General features: G+C 31.7%; 2 protein-coding genes across 3 annotated transcripts; both read left to right on the forward strand.

Moving 5' to 3' along the window:
* The first annotated feature begins 5000 nt into the window (after positions 1-5000).
* On the forward strand, positions 5001-11103 carry LOC108345980 (plastid division protein CDP1, chloroplastic). Of its 2 annotated transcripts, none has more exons than XM_017584863.2 (12): positions 5001-5627; positions 6423-6536; positions 6665-6802; positions 6901-7005; positions 7095-7217; positions 7883-8251; positions 8408-8503; positions 8613-8729; positions 9101-9166; positions 9248-10021; positions 10308-10498; positions 10613-11103. In XM_017584863.2, the coding sequence occupies exons 1-12, from the start codon at positions 5373-5375 to the stop codon at positions 10695-10697; spliced, it is 2433 nt and encodes an 810-aa protein (XP_017440352.1). In that variant the 5' UTR covers positions 5001-5372; the 3' UTR covers positions 10698-11103. The 2 variants fall into 2 exon arrangements, with proteins under 2 accessions (XP_017440352.1, XP_052722968.1); XM_052867008.1 differs by lacking the exon at positions 5001-5627 and adding an exon at positions 6051-6204.
* A 1631-nt stretch (positions 11104-12734) lies between these two features.
* Positions 12735-16537, forward strand: LOC108343805 (succinate--CoA ligase [ADP-forming] subunit alpha, mitochondrial). The gene is made up of 7 exons (XM_017582195.2): positions 12735-13024; positions 13150-13359; positions 13814-13984; positions 14508-14631; positions 14791-14852; positions 15381-15462; positions 16230-16537. The coding sequence occupies exons 1-7, from the start codon at positions 12839-12841 to the stop codon at positions 16367-16369; spliced, it is 975 nt and encodes a 324-aa protein (XP_017437684.1). The 5' UTR covers positions 12735-12838; the 3' UTR covers positions 16370-16537.
* The last annotated feature ends 1376 nt before the right edge of the window (positions 16538-17913 follow it).

Genomic DNA, 17913 nt, shown 5'->3' on the forward strand with positions numbered 1-17913 from the left:
CTTTTGCTCTGAAGGTTTAAAATAATCGTAGAAATTTTAATAATTAAAAAAATATATAGATATGATAAATAAGTTAAGTAAGAAATAAAATGATTTATTAATTATAATTCAAATGATTAATTTTATTTTAACTTTTTTTTAAATAAAGATTTAGTGAAAAATTATTTAATAAAAAAAATATTATTAGATATTATTATATATAAGTTAATATTTGTTATAAATTAAAATATATCTTTAGATATGGTTATACATGGTTAGTTGTTATGAGCTTTTATATATTGTTATATAATATTATTAGATAATAATAAGTGATAATTAAATGTTATATTTTTCTTTTAAATTTAGGTGGAAGAAAAAGTGTAGGGATGTTTTAATAGAAAACACGTCAAATTAAGGAAAAGTGAAGAATGTGAGGTAGGGAAACTTATATTCTTATTTTTTCTTTTGTATGTGATGTGTATTTTATGAGTCTAAATTGTGGGGTATATATTATTTAGTATGATTATGATAACATGTTAATATATGTTTGTTTAAAAACGTAAATGTATTTGGAAACCTAAATGTGTGCTTATGTGAAAGGTAATATTATAGTTATATTGAACATGTACTTCATTAGGGTTCTCGAGGAGACTAATGAGAAGTGACATGTGTATACTTCATTTTAGCTCTCCATGAGAGTAATAGGAAATGATATATGTATATTTCGTTGGAGTTTCCGAGGAAAGTAATGGGAGATGACACTTAAATTGGTAAGTTGCGTGTGAGAGTTACAAATCGACTTCTGATGTTGAGTTCACTTGTGGTTGTCCTATTTGCACAGATAACATTTTTTTGTGGTGATGTGAAACAATAGGAGTAATTGTATAACGTTGTGAGACACATGACTATGTAAGGTTTAATTTGGTTGTTATATCATAATTGATGTGTATGTTGGTTATGATGTTTTGATTATTGATGTTAACTCGTCCTTCTATTTTGGTAGTTGTGATTTTCACTCGCGATAATAGTACAAGAAAGAATGACAGTACATGTATTGATGAAGATGATAATACATTGTTGCTATAGGGTTAGACCCGACCAATCATACTGGGTGCTAAGGCAAATGGGCCAGACGGTCGCGTTACGAAGCATGACTTCGTTCGATCAAGACAACAATTGAGCAGAGTTAATATGCAATTAATGTTGCAACGACTATTATTGAGTGGTTAAGGTTTGCATTGATGATGATTAAGAAGTAAATTAATTTGTCAGATTCTTATAAACTCTATAAAAAGAGGATTAATTTGATTCATAATTGAATTACTATAGACCTACACAGATTTTGACTTGAGCATCGAGTGTATTCGCAGATCACCCCACACCAATCGGTTATACATAGTGAGGAGCGAAGCGGACGTTCAGCGGAGACAGGCACTTCACAGGTGTCGTCCTCATCCCATTTCAGTAGAAAAACACACACACACATACACACACATATATATATATATATATATATATATATATATATATATATATATATATATATATATATATATTATAATTTTCTTTTTATCTTCAAGTTGCTTGTCATACAGTTTTGCATAGTTATTTTTGTTCAAATCATTTTCCTTTTTACTACTTCTCTATGTTTTATAGTTTAATCATTTGTTGTTATGTTTTGTTTGACTTATTTATTTATGTATGTGATAAAAGTTAGTTTTTAATTAGTTCGGTTATATATATAAATATATAATTTGCACCATTGTAGGACATTCCACTAATTTTTTACAATTGTAGGACATTCCATTAATTTGCACCACCTAATATGTTTTTTTAGTCTAGTAGACTATAAATATTTCAATCTTTTATTCTTCATTCAATATACATTCTAAAACCATTCACAATAGTATTTTCTCATTCATAATAACTACAATTGCATTACATACTTGCATTAAATCAATATCTCACAATAAATTATAACACATGTCTGATCTATACTCAGTTGATAGATTTTGGTTAATAAAGAGAATGACTTGTTCAAATAATCTACACAAATCAAAATACTCGATAGATATATCAAAGCTTCAAAGTGGATTTAATTGAACTTTTTAAATGCTTTCTAATATTAAGTTGATATATTTATTTTAAAATAACATCTAAATGAATAAGTTTGTCTAAGTTGATATATCAATTTAGTTCACTACTCACACAAACAAATATATTTCACCGGTATCAAATCACTATCACTTTTAAAAAATCAACAACATCACCATTATTCATTAACACATATTTAATTGTACCTATTTAGAGAAGAATAACACATACTTTTAAAATCGTCCAACCTAACATACTAACAACAAAGTAAGTTTGTTCCATATTATAAGCTTATTGACATTGAAGAGTTTTAATAGTTTTCACAGTCACATAATATTATACATGTACATTGAAAACTCAAATTAATAATCTCAACATTGATAATTTTAAATAAACAAATATCCATATTGAACTTTTAAGTTATAATAACTCAAGAGACTTTTTTTTAAATTGATTAAAAAAAGAAGATAAAATTTGATTTTACTCATGAGCAGATTATGTTAGATTAGAATCATACAATTTCATATCCAAACATCTATGACGATCTCTTATTTTCGAAAATACGAATAAGTTGCTCTAAATCTTAAAGAGAATGTAAAAAATAAAAAATCTCTATAAAACAAAACTTGACTATTTTTATTTATTTATAAGTTTTATATTTCAATAAGAAAATATTCAAATTCAATTTATATAAAAAGAAAAGAAAATATATTCATGCTCTTAACTATTTTTTAAGTGTTTATAATCCAGTTATTAATAATTCAACAATTCAAATTCTCATTAAAAAGTTTACGTAAATGATTTTGATACTAACTTATCATATTTGCATGCATCACCTCATTCCATTTGTTATTATTAAAACATTGGATGGTAAACTGGCTTTGGAAAAAAATAACAAAATACAATTAATTTTCAATTAAGGAAGAAACAAACAATGATATTAATGTAGTAAATTCCATTTTCTTTATTATAACTGATTTTTTTTCTTCCAATCAAAACTATAACATGTTCTTTATTATAAAATTTAATTTATACATATTTATCATTTAAATTTTAATATTAGTATGTACTGATATGATTTAAACATAGCAAAAATAAAGTCATATTTATTGAATTTTTAACATTCATATATAAAATAAAATAGGTCTACGAGAAGCTCGGTGACTAAAAAATCATGTTTAAAATTTAAAATGAATGTTTTTCTTTTCTTTATAACTAAATTGATAACTCAAATTAAACTGATAATTTATCCTTTTTCTCTCTCACATACCTACACACACACTCATATATATATATATATATATATATATATATATATATATATATATATATATATATATATATATTATTTACAAAAAGATATAGATAATAAAAACGAAATTAAAAAAATGTTAATTTCTTAAATTAATGACTTTTTTTTACTAAAGTTAATTATTTCTTATATTTGTTTACTCTTTCAATGTTTATGAAAAAAAAATGTTCAAAATAAATCCTAAGATTTATATTATGTATATAATATTAGAAACCGCTTTAAAAAAGTATTATATTACATTACTTATTTCAAAAAGTAAAGAACATGTTAGCTTATTATTCAAAACATGTTGAACATACATAGATCCACGTGTCTTTGTAGATAGACAAGTCAATTTAGAAAATGATAGAAAAGAAGTCGTAAAAATGAAATAATTTCAGTATAATATATAATTAATAAAAAAATTAGTGTAACTAGGTTTGAAAATTCTGTTAAGAGTATTAGTTTTACTTGTATAATAAGTTAGTTTTTACATGAATTAGTGTTATAAAGCTAAAAATGAAAATACATTGAAAAATAAGTGTAAATTGTAAATTCTTCTATTCATAAAATAAAGTTCATAGATTTTTTTTAATTTTTTTTTACAAACAGACGTCTTATTTTTAAATTAGATTAAAAAGAGATTATTTCTAAAATTTGAAGTTTAAGATTATTTCTAAAAAAAGATTATTTCTAAGATTTGAGTCTAACAAATTTTCAAGGTTATGAAATCTAAGATGCCGAGTCATACGATTAAAATATATTTTTGATATTAATAAAATGTAATAAAATAGATTTTTATTATAACAAATGTAAATATTAATAAAACAAAATTATGAAAATTTTAAATTTATAAATGTTTTATATTAAAATGAAAATTTAAGTAAAGTCTTAAAAATAATATATCATATAAAATTTAGTTAAAATAACGCGATATGTGTCTATAATAATTTTATTAGTTGTTTAAAACATGTTATAAGTTATCTTATTGTAAGAGAAGTTATTATCAAACTACAACGTTACCAAAATTACGCTTTCTACAAAATTTGGAAATAATTAACGTCTTTTTTTTATATATGTAAACTTTGATCATAATAATGTTTGAGCTTATTATATTTAAATTGGAAACTACTCCTATCTATCACTCCTATATCTTCTTTATTTCATTTTTTAAGACTATTAGTACTTTTATTTTACGTAAAAAGACTATTAGAACTACACAAATGTTGAGACTAATTTCTTGAAATATTTTTTAATCAATAATTAAAACGCCCAAATCTCTTGAATTATATTATGAACCCCTTGCATAGTTTTATAGGTGTAAATAATTATCAATTATTAGTAAAATAGCATGTTTAAATATTGCTTTCACATTAGTAATTAGTAATTCATATGAAGAAGTAATTTTTTTTAAGCAGTAATTTATTTATTGCTTTCTTTAAAATATAAAAAGAAACGAAGCATACTTTATACTTTTTTAATTAAAATATTGCAACATTAAACTAAGAATAATTAAGTTCAATGTGATATATTTATTTATACATATAACTAATAATTAATAATTAATATATAATTAATGGAGGATAAGACATTATCGTGTTATTTATGTTCAAAAGAGCATGTCAGAAGCATTAGGTTAAATTAAATCCCACAAATATAGCTCAATCGGTGATATATCTTTGAGAAACACCAGAAATTTCCACTTAACACATTTATGTTCTAAATTTTCATGTTATAATTTCCCTGAAAATATTCCTAATTTTCATTTTTTTTTCTCTTCATTTTCCGTTGCATTTTCGCTCCCTTCTTTTTTCCAACGTTTTCCACACTCATCACTTCGTTCTCACGTTTTCTGTTTCTCTACCAGTTCCATTCCTAAACCGTCGATTCCACCTCGCGCAATGCGTTCCTCTGAGTTCCAATTCGATGGGAACAACGCGCGTCGCGGAAGCTGATTTAAGCGCTTTTCGCTGCTTAGGGTTTCAGGTCAGGGAATGAGTGTGAGCTCATGGCGTTCACTTACGCGGCTGCGATCGCTCCCTCTCTCCGCGGCATTGCTCGCATCGGTTTTTGTGACTACAAGGTTTCGCTAGCCGGTTCTCACAGCGAAGTGAATTCGGCGTCGTTTTGCGTTTCGTCGCGTGCGGGGAAGAACGATGTTTTGCTCGAGAGGAGGAAGTTGAAGTCGGCTGATACTCGCGTTGCCGACAATGCGCAGACGAAATTCAGCGTTGGAATTGAAATTCCTGTTTCGTGCTACCAGGTGATAGAGCTCACTGCGTTTGTCGTTTTGTGTGCCTTTTGTTTTTCCTTTTTTTTTTAATTTGTTAAAATTTCACTTGACGAAGATATTTGTAAGGTCAAGGAAGAATCTGGTTGTGGGTTTCCATTTAGAAAATGTTGTATATTTTAATAATATTTATTCTGTTTAACGATACATGAATGCAATTTTTTAATGCAAGTATTTTAAAATGTTAAATAAAGTACCGGCAGCGTAACATTTTTGTAATTATGTATGAAAATTAAAATTATGAATAAAAATGTTTTCTGAAACTGCAAATGTTTTCAAGTTCTCAGTAGAGGATGACGATAAGTAAACCACTAATCCATTTATCGGTTTGATGCGTGAATTGCAATGGGAATTTATATTAGATTCAATTCTTTCATAATTGATCTGATTCCACAATGAAAGTCAAAGCAACAAATAATTCTCTCTGCTTTTTCAATTTTTGGATATGATTTTTGGGACTAGAATAAATTTTGGCGGTTATCCAAACGCACTTATTGTTAGACTTGCGTGCGGAGCTTAGCTTATCTGCAGTTATGCTACATTGGAAGTGGTGGGTAACTGTATTTTTGTTTTCCATTTAGTGAAGGTGTTGGGGGTTGGATTGGAAATTTTCAGCAGCTAGGATGAGTTTTTATAATTTCAGGCTTACTACTAGAGTGATAAATATTAGGCTATCTTTTTTGCATAGAAAAATCCGGTCCTATTTTTGTTTCATTTTTCTTAAGATTTATACTTCACCATTGATCACCTAGTTATGTCATCTTGCAGCTCATTGGTGTTCCTGATCGGGCAGAGAAAGATGAAATAGTTAAGGCAGTTATGGGTTTGAAAAATGCAGAAATTGATGAAGGTTACACAGTTGATGTTGTTGCAGCTCGTCAGGTGTGGACCAGTTATGCTCTGTGATCAGCTGATTGTAAATTTGTGCGAAATTTGGCCTTTGACATGCATACCAATAAATTAACTGTACCGAATGTTGGTTGTTGCTCTTGTCTAATTTTGCTTTGCAGGATCTTCTGATGGATGTTAGGGATAAGCTTCTTTTTGAGCCAGAATATGCTGGCAACCTGAGGGAAAAGATTCCCCCTAAGTCCTCACTTCGAATTCCATGGTCTTGGTTGCCTGGTGCTCTTTGCCTTCTTCAAGAGGTACCCCTGGCATGCGAATAGTTCTTCTTTGGTTTTTCTTGTTCCAATGGTTCACTTGCACGGCTTATGACCATTACTTTTATATTCCTGTTATTTAGGTTGGAGAATCAAAGCTTGTGCTAGAGATAGGACAGACAAATCTTCAGCACCAAAATGCCAAGCCATATACTGATGATATGATTCTTTCTATGGCGCTGGCTGAGGTAAGACATGTGGACAGATAGGTTGAATAATTACTCCCTGAATTTGTTGCAGTATTTACCCTTTCTTTACCATTGGTGCTTTCTTGAAGTGTGCAGTTGCGAAGATTGGCTTTGAGAAGAAAAAAGTATCTCAAGGTTTCGAAGCTCTTGCTCGTGCCCAGTGTCTTCTAAGAAGTAAACCATCTCTTTCGAAAATGACACTGCTATATCAGGTAGTTTTTTTAGTAGTCTTTATTCACTAAATATTTTTAAGTCAACATTTTATGAGCGAAAGATTGGGTTATAAAACCTACCCCCTTCATTCAACAGAAAAGAATAAAGATCATTAAAGTCAACAAAGGAAAAAAAATGTCACTCCTAACTTTTATTTCTGTATGTGAGTTTTCTGAGAATTATTCAGTGCACATATTTAGTGAAAACGATTATTTGCATTTCAACATTACGTTGTTATTGCTTACTATAATTGAAGAAACTTTAAAAGTAGACTTCTGGTCAACTTTGTAAATGGCCAACCTAGGCACAATCAGAGAATACAATGATATAAATATTTAGGAACTCGCGTACTTATTTGTTTTTAGCGACTTTATTACTCTATAAATTCTATTTTAATTTCATTCTCCTTCCTTTGTGTCAGCACTTCATACACTTTTTACTGGCCAATATACCATTCCGTAGCATTGGTGGTTCAACTTAATTTTGAAGAAGAGTCACATTTTGGCTGCTTGCTGAGATATTTTGAAAAACAAAATGATTTTCTTTTCTGAAACAATCGAAACCACCCCTGAAACATCAAACTACTTTTCTGTTTGAATTATCACATCATGTCTCTATATTAGGCATGGAACACAATCCTGAGGATGCTTGTCATGGTTTCTAGATTGAAGAATCTCTTGAAGAGCTTGCGCCAGCTTGCACCTTGGAACTACTGAGCATGCCACAGGCTCCTGAACATGTTGATAGAAGACGAGGTGCAATTTCAGCTTTGCGTGAATTGCTCAGGCAGGGTCTTGATGTTGAAGCTTCATGCCAAGTACAGGACTGGCCTTCCTTTCTGTGCCAAGCATTTGACAGTTTGCTGGCTAAAGAGATTGTTGATCTTCTTCCTTGGGATAACTTAGCTGTGATGCGAAAGAATAAGAAGACGATTGAATCACAGAATCTAAAGGCAGTAATAGATTCTAATTGTTTTTATAGAGTTTTTAAAGCTCATATGGCAATTGGGTTTTCCAGCAAGCAGAAAGAGTTGGTAATACCCTCTCTGAATCTTGTAGGCATATAATACCTCCCGTTATAGTTCATATTTCATAAATACTGTTTTCATGGCATACATTTTCAAACAGTGTCTTTCTGAATTTCATCTTGATACTAATTGTTTATGTTGAACTGTTAAATATTTATGCAGATTAACAAAGCAAAAGGAATATGTGAATGTTTGATAGCTTCAGAGGGTATTGATCTGAAATTCGAGGAATCTTTTTGCTTATTCCTACTTGGTCAGGTACATTTTGAATCTTGGTTTCCAGCAGCAATTATTTTTTCCTCCCTTTCCAATTTGTCCTTGTAGTATCTGCAGCATTATTTGTCTCTACTTTTGTCTTAAATTCTAGTGCACGGAGGCTGAGGTGGTTGAAAAGCTTAAACAACTTGAGTTAAACTCAAATCCCAAAAATAATTCAGTCTTGGGGAAGGCAATAATGGATGCTTCTGCCGTAAACCCATCATTGGTATTTTTCTTGTTACCATGTTTATTATTGTTTTTGTTGCTGTTCGGACATGTTAACTATGACTTGGATTTCAAAGAGTATTGTATTTTGGAGCAATTTATGCTCATATAATGTTTATCCTAGAATTCAAATGGCGGACTGATATACTCATTTAGGTATTTATTTTTTGACTTAGAAGAAACTCCTTTTGACAGAAAATACTTGTGTTTTTGGCGATAGAACAGTCTTTATGGATGTTGTTAAGTTTCTACGTGACATAGCAGCTTATCTTTAATGCTCCAAGTCTTGCGTTATATTTTTCATCTTGAGACTGATAAAATCTCAGGCTTTTTTTAATTTCTTATATCAGACCCCTTGCTGACCTTGTGCAGGAAATTTGGCTGAAGGATTCAGTTCTTGCATTATTTCCGGATACTAAAGATTGTTCTCCAGCTTTGGTGAGATCAGTTATAGTAGGCAACAACTAGTTTCTCACTTTGATTTTGAAAATTAATGTTTATTGATGAACATTTCTGTAGGGCCATTTCTTTAATGCTCAGCAGAAATTTTCTGGAAGCAAGAATTCTAAAGGAGGAGCTCAACAAATGTTGCCCACTATATGTCATAGACCTCTATCCTCATCTGGTTCCTTGGAACGAAGAGATGTTGAGGAATCTCGCTCATACATGAGCTCTTCTCCTACTGTAGGGTTTGCTGTCAAGCAGCTGACTCCTACTGATTTGCGGAGTTCATTGCTATCAGGTAGAAATGAAAATGTAAGCAATCCTATAGAGCCACCAGTTCAAGTGAAAAGGAACCTTGGTAGTCATCGGAGTTCAGGAATTTGGCATGGTTACTTCCCTCAAGGACACATATTTGGAAGAATAACATACTTTACTGTATTGGGTTGTATTGCATTTGCTTCCATTAAGTTGTCAGGAATTGGCGTAAGCAAGACTCTTATTGGTTCTCATTCGGCTTTTACTAAAGCAAATGATAACATTAATTGGGCTGCAGATTCAGCTGACAACCCTGTAGGCCCAGCTTATATTAGGCAAAGTACTGTGGCCAACAAACTGAAGAGGATCCTTTTGATGTTTAAGATACATTTGTTGCAGCAACCAGGTGCTCGAAATCATGATTTACGTACGACCAGTACCTCGTCTTCTATTAATATTTCCAGAAGGCCAATGCCTGTGGAAGAAGCAGAAACCATTGTTAGGCAATGGCAAACAATCAAAGCTGAAGCTTTGGGACCTAGCCATGAAGTTAGTTCCCTAGCTCAAGTTCTTGACGAATCAATGCTTGCTCAGGTAGCTCATGATGTGGCTTTAACCTCTTTTTGATGTGGTCAAGTGCCATTTCAACTTGGTATTGTTCAATAATTCATCTCGGCATTCAGTGAACTACTTCACTGTAAAATCATCAAGCCCCACCCGTATATTTTCTTGATTGCTTATGACACGCGTGACATGTATTTGGTAGTTTGTAAATATAATAATAGAATGGAATTATAACGAATACAAAGTCATGTAACTCAAGAAATACAAAGTCATGTAACTCAAGAAAAGAATTAATTCGTGTTGTTATCCTTGACAGTGGAACGGTTTGGCCACTGCTGCAAAAGAAAGATCCTGTTACTGGAGATTTCTTTTGCTCAAGTTATCCATCATTCGAGCTGACATTCTATCAGATGGAAATGGAGCTGACATGGCAGAAATAGAAGCTCTCTTAGAGGAAGCAGCTGAACTCATTGACGGTTCTCGGCAAAAGAACCCTAACTATTATCTGTAACATGCCCAACTGCCTGACTATATGTTTCTGATATTTGTTTTCCTTGGTAAGCACTGCATAGTGTTAATAATTTGTTTATTAACTTATCTTTTTTCATTGATTGATTGCAGCTCTTACAAAGTCAAGTATGCTATGAAGAGGCAAGACGATGGATCATGGAAGTTCTGTGAAAATGATATAATAGAAACACCATGACGTTTGGCTGATTATTACTATGCCACGCCAGGGTAACTTATGTTGCACACCTAACTTGGTTCCTCCCCTAACCTTCTGTTTTCTGGAGCCTTAAATTTCAAATACAGATCTCCATTCAGGTCAATGATGACACCTAAGTATTTCACTTTACACAATATAAGATCCTACACCCCCTCTTCTTTATGATCTTTACCTGTAAGAAATTCATTGGGATTTATATGATCCTACTGATTGATTCGAATTCATTGTGATGTATCAGAAAAAAAATGAAAAAAAATAACATTTCTGATTCAATTTTATTCTAATTGTAACTGAAGTAAGTCAATTGTACTTTTGCTATTCGTATTTTTCCATCGACCTTTAGTTTGATGGTGATGGAAATAAAAAATGTAGAGTTCAAGGACAAGTAATTTTCCATCACCTGTTTATCTTTTTAGCAACACATAATCAGACTGCAACGCCCTTCAGCCAATGCGCAATGTTGTAATTTAAACGGAGTACAAATTAGAACTTTTTTTTTTCGTTAGTTTTGGCATGCTTTTACGTTTATCAATGCAAATCAAAATTCTTTAGAGAAAAAGAAAAGAAAAGAAAAACAGAACGAGTCCTTCTCTCCCATTACAAAATTGGAGTGAGCTTACAAGTGATTTTGTAATTGTAAGTACATTTTTATTGTGTGAAAATAAGGATAACAATGGATACATGTAGTAATTTTCTGTACCTGTTAGTGCTTGCATGGTTATTGAAAAGGTTTAGTTTCGAATTTTGTAAATACTAACAGATCTCTGTAAGTATCTGGGAGTATTCTTTCAAATATAAAATTTTAAACAAACATTAATATGAAAACAATGTTTTATTGGAAAATAAGACGTTTATATATTATAGTCTACATACATGGTCTATAAGTATTCAAAGACTCTGTCTTAGTCTATTTAGTCTGTGCCAAAAATTAAGTATAACACGTATTTGACATTGAGTTCAGCCTATTAACTACTCACAGCAAGATTCATGCTTAACTTTTTTTATATGCTATTAATAGTATTTTGAATAATTTCAGTTTGTGATACCTGCTATTCATCTTCACTTGATTAATAAGTGAGTATACTGTGTAACTGCAGATATTTTTTGCCATGCGTGTAACAAATCTTTGATGCTATAACTATATAAATTATTTATTAAAAGAATGCCGATGGTAGGGTTTTTATTATTGATTATGGGTGATTAAAATTTAATAAAAACTTGCTAGATAAATTTATTCAATAATAAGTGAAATATACAAAGATACAAAGTTTTTTTTTAATAATTTTCTCTCAATTAAAAAGAAATATTCTGGAGTGCATTTTTAAGAATGTCGTCATTTTTAATTTACTCGAGATTAAATTATAAATTATTTTTATTATGATATTGATAATAAAAAAGAAAAAAATTGCAATATAAAAAATACCGAAAATTATAATAAGAATTTCATGTTTAAGATCGAATTATTACGGGAGACCTATTAGAATACACTCTGATATGAAATTTAAAATTCTTTATTAAAAACGGAATTTACATTTTAAATTTTGAGAAATTAACATGTGAATTAAAAATTAATAAAATATATGTCTTAAAATACTATATTAAAACAAAAACCATAAGAAGATTTTAAAAAGATACTATAATTTACTTACATAAAGTAAAATAAGATCCTAATCATATTATCATTGTATTGGTGATTATAAGTTTTATTCACCAAAACTACTAAAAAAACTTAATTTAATTATTTTATTCTCAATGTAAATTTAAATAAGTTACTAATTATATTTCTTTTATTTTTCTCTCTAATTAATGTTAAGAAAACTTTAAAGGATAATATAAATGAAAATAAATATATAATTGAAAAAAATTATGTCAATTTTGAAAATTTAAAATGGAGAAATAAAAAGAAAAAAAAAATAGAACAATCTTTCATAAAAAAAAACTAAGGAATAAAGGCATTGTATTTAACGTTTTTTCATTTTAAATAATATTGTGTTTTCCTTTTTTAAAGTAAAAAGTCCAAGAAGGAGGGAGGTATTTGGGGGCATTGGGTTTTGATCTGTGAAACAGCAGCAATAGTAGTACAGGAATTCACATTCTCCACTCAAAATACAGAGACAAAAATGGGAAGACAAGCCGTCACCAGATTGCTGTCCTCTATCGCCTCGCGCCGCCATGGCCTCCGCCAATTCTCGGCGGCCACGCCGGCTGTGTTCGTCGACAAGAGCACACGCGTGATCTGCCAAGGCATCACCGGCAAGAACGGCACCTTTCACACCGAACAAGCCATCGAATACGGCACCAACATGGTTCCCTTTCTCTCTCTCCATTTCGATTTCGATTTCGATCCATTCGTTTTTTCATTATTTTCTCGTTAATCCGCCATCGTATGCACACTTTTTGCGTCTGCTAACCCTAACTACTGACACGACAGGTTGGTGGTGTAACTCCTAAGAAGGGTGGAACCGAACACCTGGGCCTTCCCGTCTTCAACACTGTCGCTGAAGCGAAGGCGGAAACCAAGGCCAACGCCTCCGTCATCTACGTTCCTCCGCCGTTCGCTGCCGCCGCCATCATGGAAGCCATGGAGGCTGAGCTGGATCTTGTCGTCTGCATCACCGAGGGCATTCCTCAACACGACATGGTAAGTCGTTTCTCGCAAATTCTGAATTCATAATTTGCAATTTGTGAAATAAACATTGCACTTTAAGGTTTGTGTTTTCGTGATCGTGATTGCCTTTTGATTTTGGTATATAGTCTGTCTCCTAAGTTAAAATTAGTGTCTACATATAAACTAATATATAGAAGTTCTTTCATTTTAGTTTTTCTAGAAACTGGTTTTAACTTATGCATAGACTGATTTCGTCTTTTAGAAGTTTATTTCATTTTTGTTTTATATTATTTTCTCTCAAGTTTTCATGGAGAAGTTTATTCGAACATGTTGAGATTACATACCTTACCCTTTAATGTGAGTTGCTTGCTTTAGACAAATCAGATCCAACAATGGGCTAGTTTGAAATGCCTTGTGTACTTTACTTTTGGATCAATGCTGCTGAGTTGAGTATAATGACTGTAGTTGATATTTTTTTCTATTGCAGGTGCGAGTTAAGGCAGCACTTAACAGGCAGTCCAAGACTCGTCTGATAGGACCAAACTGCCCTGGTATTATCAAGCCTGGGGAATGTAAAATTGGAATCATGCCAGGATATATTCACAAGCCCGGTCGCATAGGAATTGTCTCTCGTTCTGGTACCTTGACGTATGAAGCAGTGAGTATTTGTTTTCATGCAGGGAGAGTATTTCTTTTATTGCAACAGTGTGGGATATTGATTATGCTGTATGTATGGTGATTAGAATAAAAACTATAAATTGATGCACCCCTGCTGATGAATAATGATGTGTTGGTGACATATAAAAAATATAGAACCATTGTACTAGAATAATTTCTGTCTATTATTCTACTTTTCACTGACTGCGTTCTGTGAATCTTTTGTTCCACTTGTGATGTTATTATAATTCATGTCTTGATTATTTCCCTCAGGTGTGTTTGGCATAATAAGCAACTTGCTTATTTTCTCTGGAACATTTTACTGTCATTATGACGAGTTTGAAGAAATTCCAACCTTTCAAACATCTTTTCAAATTTTAATTGTGTAGCATTTAGATAATGAAAAAAATGATGCTTGTCTATTACTGAGTAATATAATTGTGCCTGGGATTTACTACCATTTGAAAATTGAATTTCCTTTTATTACCGGTGGATAAACCATATATTTGTTCTTAACTATTCAGGTTTTCCAAACAACTGCTGTTGGCCTTGGACAATCCACTTGTGTGGGTATAGGAGGAGACCCCTTTAATGGAACAAACTTCGTTGACTGCCTTAGGAAGTTTCTAGCTGATCCTCAAACAGAAGGTATTTTGTCATAATTTATCTTGTCAAAATATTAACGTGTGTTCTGTTTATAAACTACTTTTGTCTTCTGTCCATCCATAGTTTATTTTCCTATCAAGTGTTCTAGTAAGGTTAATGGGACATTGTAATTTATCGTTACTCTTTGTTTGTGCAAGTCAGGTATAATTCTTATAGGAGAGATAGGAGGAACTGCGGAAGAGGATGCTGCTGCACTAATTAAGGTTCCTTTTTAACTGTTACTGATGCATAGATTCATTTCTTTTAGTACTTATCTGTATCCTATAAATCAAAATAACTTTGTCTGTCTTGTGGGGAAGGGACCCGACCCTCAATCAATTCAACTGTCATTAGGTATAAAATTATTTATTTGATCATATATTGTGGACAATGTAAGTCGAGATGATGGAGCATATTAAAAATATTTAACTGTACATGGATGGATAAAGCTACACCTGGGCAAAGAGATCATTAGAGGATATGCATTGATTCCATGTACCATTTCTATGTAAAGAAAAAAAAAATCAAATTTGCTTATTAAAAAAAGCTCAAATTCTTATCTTGGTAGATGTGAATCTCCTATTTTGGGTGACAAGATGTTAAATGGTTATTACTTACTAGTAGTTACTTGGTGATATTTATGTTAAATACCCCATTTTATAGAGAAAGCAGTAAAACGTGCTCCTTGTTATCTTTTTTGTCTAAAGGGCTATTTGTGAGTTTTTAAATTGATTTTATGAATGGCTGAACAGGAAAGCGGCACTGAGAAGCCTGTTGTTGCATTTATTGCTGGTTTGACTGCCCCTCCTGGCCGTCGAATGGGTCATGCTGGAGGTAAGATTTCATTTTTGGAATTGATAGCTTCTGAGAGAAAATATCATTCTGGCATGTTGCTTTACTCATCATGATTAGGCGACAAGCTTTTTGGACATGTTTTGTTTCTTGCTCATTTGGTTTCCAATTTTTCAGTTTGTAGTTTGGGTTGGTATTTTCAAATAATCAAATAATGCTGACTAAAATTGTATTGTAACTTTTTATTGTATTTTTTGAGTGTTTCCATTAGCTTTATGCCGTGAGCGGTAGATAGTATTTTGTGAACTAATTGGGAGTTTTGTCCACTCTTTTAATCACCTTGGGGCCTGCGATAGTTCTGGAATGCAAATCAAAGAGATGGCTAATTATCCAATTTAAATACACACATATTGTATAATTCAAATATTAAAATTGTAATTCTCACGCTACTTTTATTCTATCTAAATTTCAATTTGAAATCCCAATTTTTTGGTTCTAACTGATGGAAAGTAGATCTAATTGTTAGATAATGTGGCATTTGTTAGTTTGGTATGCAAGCAACTGTTTTTGTTGATAGTAACCTTCTTTCTGTTTCACTTGTTCGAAAAACTGTGTTTGATATGTCACGAGTGGCAGCATGATAACCATGTAGGTTGAATGGTCCTCGAGTGATTAATCGTCTCTAGGTCTCGTTAAAAATATCATTACATTTTGAAAGTGAAATTAGCATGGGAAATTACATGTTTAGTGGAACCGTTAAGCAGTATCACCTTTTAATTTATTCTGTGTTTCATTTCTATGACAAATAGCTATTGTGTCGGGCGGCAAGGGCACTGCACAAGACAAAATTAAAACCCTCAGAGAAGCTGGGGTGACAGTCGTGGAATCCCCCGCCAAAATTGGAGCTGCCATGCTAGACGTTTTCAAGCAGAGGGGCTTGGTGCAATAGTTTGGGTTGATTTAATTTCATCAAATCATTTTGGGGCACATTATTTATAACATGTTCAAAATTTCTTGATTCCCATTGGTAATGATGGGCTATTTTTCCCTTTTTTAGTTTTGGAAGTTACGAAGAGGTGCACCAAAATAAAATTCAAGATGCTTTATATTTGCGGAAGTTTGAAACGTCCTCTTTGAATTCCGGTTTTCGTTGCTTTGATTTGTAAACGCGTACCCTCTGCCAATGAATTTCGGGCAACTAAATTGACTTAAAATTAAATGTCTAGTCTATAACCTGGGGGTCAGTTATGTCCTATGATAAAATTGTGTGAATTTGTGGTAGCGTTGTTATAGAGACACTTTTGTTACGATGACAGACATTAGAGTTAGACTTAAATATCCACTAACAGGTAACATCACCAAATGATCACTTTGATGTTGCATTTTAGACCATCTGAGTTAGTTTTCGAAATTTTGTAATAGGTTTACTTTCTATTCATGCTTAACAAATATATTACATTCTATTATTTTACCTATACTTAAACATGTTACTAAAACAAAGAATTAGTATCGTTTAAAATTTTAATTTATAAAACATTTTTAAATTAGAAAATTAGCCAATTTTGTGTGAATCATACAAGAAGAAACTCAATGCATTTTTGGGCTCCTTTTATAATCATCCACGGGGAGTTGCTCCCTCCACTCCCACACATCTCTTCCTTCACCTCCCCTTTACTTTTTTGCCCCTTCCTCCACCTTTCTTTTACTATTTTGCCCTTCAGTAAAATTTTATTTTTAAAATTATTGTTTTTTAATTTTATTCATTTATAACATATTTCACTGATAACCTACGTAGTTCCTTGTATGAGTAAAATATTTTTCTGCAAAGCTTGGTGATTGTGAAAAGAATTATCAAGCAATCTTTCTCTTGTTCTCGGTGCAATACGTGGTGCAGTGCGTTTATGGTGTAGTGTCCTTGTCGTGGTTCCTCTCCAGGTACGTAGTCATAATCCTTCCTATAATTCTAAACCCTAAACCCTTCCCATACTTCCAATAATCCTTTGAATATCCAAGCCTATAATCCTTGCATGAGCCGCAAAACGTAGTAAAATAAAAACGAAACCTAAAAGGAACACTGCCTCTGGACGGATGACATCCTTCAACGGATGTCAACATCCGTTTAAGGCGAAACGGATGTCGACATCCGTTTTGCCTTAAACGGATGTTGACATCCGTTGAAGGATGTCATCCGTCCAGAGGCAGTGTTCCTTTTACGTTTCGTTTTTATTTTATTTGTTTATTTTATTTACAGTAATTTATATTTAAATTTATAATTTTAAATGTTATATATGGTAAGAAGAAAGAAATGGAGAAATAGAAGTGAAAGGTTGATGAGGCTTGAAGAGAAAATGATAAACGAAAATGGAGAAATGGAGAAGAAGCTTGACGGAAGAGAGAAAGGTAAACGGAAATGGAAGAGAGGAAGAGGTGCAGAGGGAAGTAAATCAGAAGTTTTAAATAAATTAAAATATTAAAATAATAAAAATAAAAAAT

This window comes from Vigna angularis, chromosome 8 (assembly GCF_016808095.1).
Source record: "Vigna angularis cultivar LongXiaoDou No.4 chromosome 8, ASM1680809v1, whole genome shotgun sequence".
Taxonomy (NCBI): domain Eukaryota; kingdom Viridiplantae; phylum Streptophyta; class Magnoliopsida; order Fabales; family Fabaceae; genus Vigna; species Vigna angularis.

What these genes read in the sequence shown, in the direction of transcription:
- LOC108343805 (XM_017582195.2), top strand. Translation starts at nt 12,839, where the DNA reads ATGGGAAGACAAGCCGTCACCAGATTGCTGTCCTCTATCGCCTCGCGC. An exon ending in AGCTGATCCTCAAACAGAAG is followed by an intron (nt 14,632 to 14,790) that starts GTATTTTGTCAT and finishes TGTGCAAGTCAG; the next exon opens with GTATAATTCTTATAGGAGAG. An exon ending in TCGAATGGGTCATGCTGGAG is followed by an intron (nt 15,463 to 16,229) that starts GTAAGATTTCAT and finishes TATGACAAATAG; the next exon opens with CTATTGTGTCGGGCGGCAAG.
- LOC108345980 (XM_017584863.2), top strand. Translation starts at nt 5,373, where the DNA reads ATGGCGTTCACTTACGCGGCTGCGATCGCTCCCTCTCTCCGCGGCATT. An exon ending in TTTCTATGGCGCTGGCTGAG is followed by an intron (nt 7,006 to 7,094) that starts GTAAGACATGTG and finishes GCTTTCTTGAAG; the next exon opens with TGTGCAGTTGCGAAGATTGG. An exon ending in AAGATTGTTCTCCAGCTTTG is followed by an intron (nt 9,167 to 9,247) that starts GTGAGATCAGTT and finishes ACATTTCTGTAG; the next exon opens with GGCCATTTCTTTAATGCTCA.